General features: G+C 61.3%; 2 protein-coding genes across 2 annotated transcripts in view; both read left to right on the top strand.

The window, feature by feature from the left end:
- ARHGDIA (Rho GDP dissociation inhibitor alpha) overlaps positions 1 to 2,124 on the top strand; it is an 8,572-nt gene extending 6,448 nt beyond the window's left edge. Inside the window, exon 5 of the mRNA XM_009644121.2 lies at positions 404 to 2,124. Within this exon, the coding sequence (XP_009642416.1) occupies positions 404 to 603 (200 nt within the window). The 3' untranslated portion in view covers positions 604 to 2,124. The remainder of the gene's footprint in view (positions 1 to 403) is intronic.
- Positions 2,125 to 2,270: 146 nt separating this feature from the next.
- P4HB (prolyl 4-hydroxylase subunit beta) overlaps positions 2,271 to 4,653 on the top strand; it is a 12,995-nt gene continuing 10,612 nt past the window's right edge. Inside the window, exons 1-2 of the mRNA XM_009644327.2 lie at positions 2,271 to 2,407; positions 2,506 to 2,615. Coding sequence (XP_009642622.1) covers positions 2,271 to 2,407; positions 2,506 to 2,615 — 247 coding nt within the window. The remainder of the gene's footprint in view (positions 2,408 to 2,505; positions 2,616 to 4,653) is intronic.

Below are 4,653 nucleotides of genomic sequence, written 5' to 3'. Positions count from 1 at the left end.
TTGCGCTGGGGTGGTGGGGGCTCGCCGGCTGGTGCCCCCACAGCTCGTCATGGGAGGGGACAGTCTGCAGTCGCGTCCGTGCCGCTGAGCCCATGGCGCTGGGTGAAGGCTTCTGGGTCTGCTGCAGGGTGGCAGCCTGCGGTCCTGGCTCTACCTGCGCCTCTGGAGCTGGGGTGTCATCCCCGCCGGAGTGCTGACAGCGGTGCTAGCGTGGGGGGATTGCTCCCTGCGGGAGGAGCCGTTCCTGGAGTGAACGGAGCTGTTAATGGGGGCAACAGTCTTGTTCTTGCAGCTCCTCTGTGGGTTGTTGTAGCAGTAACAGACCTTTCGCTTGCTCCAGCCTTGCCCCAAGTGCAGGGGAGGCTCTTAGATGGCCTCCATACACCTCTTTTTCTCCTTCTAGTTGACAAGACCGAATACATGGTTGGGAGCTACGGCCCCCGAGCAGAGGAGTATGAGTTTCTGACCCCCATGGAAGAAGCTCCTAAGGGCATGCTGGCCCGGGGCAGCTACAACATCAAATCCAAGTTCACAGATGACGATAAGACTGACCACCTGTCCTGGGAGTGGAACCTGACCATCAAGAAGGATTGGAAGGACTAGCCCTTCCCAAGGCCAAACCCCAGAGAGCGTGAATCAGACAGTGGCTACCGTAGAAATCCCCCCCTGTACCAAAGTGCTGACATTGGAACCCTCTTACCCTTCACCCCCTGTTATAATTTGACCAGAGAGCTCAGTTTTGTAATGCGCCCCCTCCCCAGAGAATCGCTGAGTGCATTGACCGAACCGTGCTGTCTGCATCTGATCTCCAGCTGCCCGTCCCAGGGCCGTGCTGTCCCAGCGCAGAGGTGGGAGCACTTGCTCCCTCGCCAGGCCCTTTGCTGCCTCTCACCTTCCTTTGTTGGGGTAGGTGCTGAAGGGGAGAGACCCCTATGCTCTGGGTAGGATCCTGTGCTTGGCTTTCCTGTGCACAGCTCAGGGTAGCTACTGCCTCCCAGTAGCTGAAGAACTTTGATGCCAGGCAGCTATTGAATCCATTTGTTGGCTAAAATCATGTCCAGCCTGCCCCTTCCACCGGTCAGTGTCCTGGGAACACTGGCAGCTTCATTTGTGGATGTTCCCTGTAACCATGATGCCTTAATGTGTAACACGCATCCTCTAGGGAGGGGGCCCTGCCCTTGTTACACTTTTTAAATGCCACCCACCCCCCCACCCCCCGTTTGTTGGCATGGCACTCATCTTGGTCACGCCCCTCATGGGTTATTAGGAAAGATTCACAACACGCCGCTTTGCTGCTGGTCCGTTCTTCACCCGAGACGGGACATCTCCAGAGGGGAGGGTGGTGTGACGTCCTGGGTGACGCCTGGCCGCCCCTCCCTGTGTCCAGAGAGCTGGCCTGGCAGGACCCCTGGCCCTGCTGCGTAGAGGTCCGAGCTCTCTGGCAGCCTCAGCGCCTCCGAGGCATGGAGGGGGTTGCAAGGCGGGCGGGTGCGGGAGTCACCAGTGTTGCCATCACCTCACACTTCTCACTGCAGCCAAGGCAGCTGCAAAGCACTGAAATCGTAGGGCGGCACCTGCCCTCCTGGCTGTTTTGGGCTGAGGATGGACTCGGCTGTTTCTGCAGCTGCTCTCCTGATGCGATCACAAAGAGCTTGCAATGGACACGTACTCGGAAGCGGTTAATGCCTTATGTATCTGTTCTGCCTTTAAAATCTGTGCCTGGCCTGTCAGTATTTATTGCCTTGACACTCGACTCCCCCCGCGCCCGCCCCGGGCCCCCGCGGCACGCCAGCCTGACACCAGGGCTGCGTCGACACGGTGCGCGGGGCAAAGGAGCCCTCTGGGGCCCACGAACCCCTGAGGGCTGGGCAGGCACATTCCAGCCCCACAGCCCTCTTATTTGGATCCTACCACGTTGAGGTCGTGTTAGAACTGGGACCAAGTACATGTGGCTTTCTCGTAGCTACGTCTCTGCCTCTAACTCTCCCCTGCCCCGCCCCTAGAGAGATTTTTGTTAATTTGATTTGGTGCATATTGTCTGTAAATCCTAGACCCGGGTTAACAGGTTTGGAATCATCGTCTGCTTCTCCTTTTATGACAGTTAAATAAAATCTTTGAACTGACTGTCTGCTGTCCGTTCTGGTTCTGTTCTGGAACTTCCTGTCCTGGGCCTCTGGCAGGAAGTGGCAGAACTTCTGTTCCGCAGGGGGATTTCTGCAGACGCCTGGGGTGGGAGAAGACCGGAATCCCTGGGCTTGCTGAGTTGTGGAATGGGGGATCTGGGACAGTCCTTGCCAGAGGGGAGGCAAGAGGCCCCCGCTGCAGTGTTTGTCTTCAAGATCTGCCCCGTGCTGTTCACCCTGTTCTGCACGGCCCGCAGCGTGAGGGATGAGAAGGGCGTGGGGAAGTGAAAACAGCCGGTCTCTGCGGTGGCGAAGCTGGGGGGGCTCCTGCCAGCTGAGGGGCGGGGGGGGCTGAGCCTTGGCTGTGTTGTGCTTACTCCAGCTGCAAGCACAAAGTGGAATTCCTGCGCAGTCGGGAGAGCGAGGGAGGCGACTGGGGGGAGAACACGATGTGTGCCGAGAGCCTGCGGATGTGGCATGTTTGTGTTACGGGTAAGGAAAGCTCAGCCGGGAAAAGCTCTTACAGAATCTACAGCGCTGGAGAAGCTGCAGAGGAGGCGGCATGGCCCTGCTCCTGGACTAAAAGACTCAGCTGTAACCAGGAACTCTGAGTGCAAGAGGGAACCGACTGAGCTAATGGCACAGGCTCCCTTTCCTCTTGGTCCCAGGAAAGCGGCTGTGCTTCCCAGGTGCCGCGGATAAGGGAAACGGCGCAACTCGGAAACCACAAGGAAGTGCAAGGGCTGGCACGAAGCCCCCTCGGCCGTCAGGAGCCGCCTGTGCGCCCCGGGGGGCCGCCCCCCCCGCAGCCCTCCCCGCGGCACGGGGACGCGAAAGGCAGCACAAGAGCGGGAGCTCGGAGCAGGCGTCGCCCTCGATCGTGTCAGTTAGAGCGAGCCCAGATGTGCCGATAAAGTGAACAAAGGCCCTGCTTGTGCTGGCCCCCAACAGCCGCTCTGTGGGCAGCGAGCGTCGGGGCCAGATCCTGTCTGATGCAATCGCCAGCTCTTTGGCAAGTCTTTCCAAACTCTGGACGTTGGTGTTTCTGTTAGATCGTTCGGGTGATGGTGGGATGCCTGGGGAGGGGTACGCAGGACGGGGCTGCAGCAGTGAGTCACTGCCCGCGTTTTCCCCGGCCCATGGCCCCTGCTGCAGGGAAACAGGCTGGGCTCTCCCGCCTGGCAGCCGAGCACACGCATGCACGAGCAGCCCGAGGGACGCGTGGCTCCGGTCACGGCTTGGGCAGGACACGGTGGCCCAATGATTCGCGCTACTTGTGGCTTCCAAGGAAAAGCCTCAGCCCCTTCCGGGAGAGGCGCCTCACAACCCTTGCCTCGGAGCTTGCCTCAGCGCGGCCCGGGCTGCTTTTCCAGTCCGGCAGCTGCTTGTACTGCAGCGCTCGGTCTGACGCAGCAGCTGCCGCGGCGCAGCAGAACGGCCGCTCCGCCAGCGCAGCAGCTTCCCCCCGTGCCTGTCAAAGGCAGCCTGGGAGAGCCGAGGCTGTGGGAAAGGGGAGGACTTGGGAACTCACATCTTGCAGTGCACGAGAGCCCCGGTGCGGGCCTGGGGCTGCTGTGCCAGCAGCTGGTAGGGACGGACGACAAGCGACACGCTGCCCAGCCGACAGTCCCGGCAGGCATCAGCAGCAACGCGCTGCCACGGAGGGCGGGCGGTGCTCTACCTGCGCAGTGTTCCTTTGGCAGGCATTGCAGCGCAGCAGGGATATTTAAAGGGATTTAAAGAAAACAAGAGAACCGTGCCATTTGTGGGGTGCCGGAAGGCACAAGGACACCGCACTTGGTGGTGGAGGGATCTCCAGCCAGCACCAGAAATGAGAACAGGAGAGCTGCAGCACCCACAAGGCATCAGTGAGCACCAGTGGCTGCGCCAGAGCTGCAGAGCACACGCAGCGGTGGCTCAGCACCGCACCAGGCCCCACCACCTCTGCCGACGTGGAAAGACAGCTCGCCGCCACAAGCCCCAGAAACCTGCTGGCAGCGGGACGCAGCACTTCCCCTGTGCCGCTGGCTAAGCCTGCCTCTGCCCGCCTGTCAGGCGAGGGCTCTCCGGCAGGAACTGCCCCCAAGCAGGGTCTGGCCCTTTCAGCAGAGAACAACGCTGCAGAGCCCCTCCGGCGGGGCAATGAGTCGGGTTCGCTCTGGGCAACAGCTCCCATGCGCTCCCTTGCCTCTGGAGCTGGGCCGGGCAAGGTGCAGGGCGTGAACCTGGGTTCCCCACCCTGGCAGCCCAAGAGGCCCGTGCCTGCACAGCCCCAGGCAGCGGTGGCCAGGCAGTGGCTGCTGTGCACTCGCTGCTTTGCTCAATGCAGCTTCATCATCCAAAATCTCACTGGACTCTTCCTGGGCTGACAAAAGGCGTTGGTTCCGCACCCGGCCAAAGCTCCCGAGGGGACAACTGCTCCTCGCAGCACTCGCAGAGCGACCAGGTTCTCTGCAGAGAACCGGCAGGGCACGTCGCTCTGAAGGCCGCCGGTCCGGGGCGCCTGGGCCCAGCCCCTGGCAGGGGAAGC

This window comes from Egretta garzetta, unplaced genomic scaffold, assembly GCF_000687185.1.
Source record: "Egretta garzetta isolate BGI_Z169 unplaced genomic scaffold, ASM68718v1 scaffold381, whole genome shotgun sequence".
Lineage (NCBI taxonomy): Eukaryota > Metazoa > Chordata > Aves > Pelecaniformes > Ardeidae > Egretta > Egretta garzetta.
The sequence above is the reverse complement of the archived record's forward strand: the minus strand, read 5'-3'. Positions and strand labels throughout refer to the sequence as shown.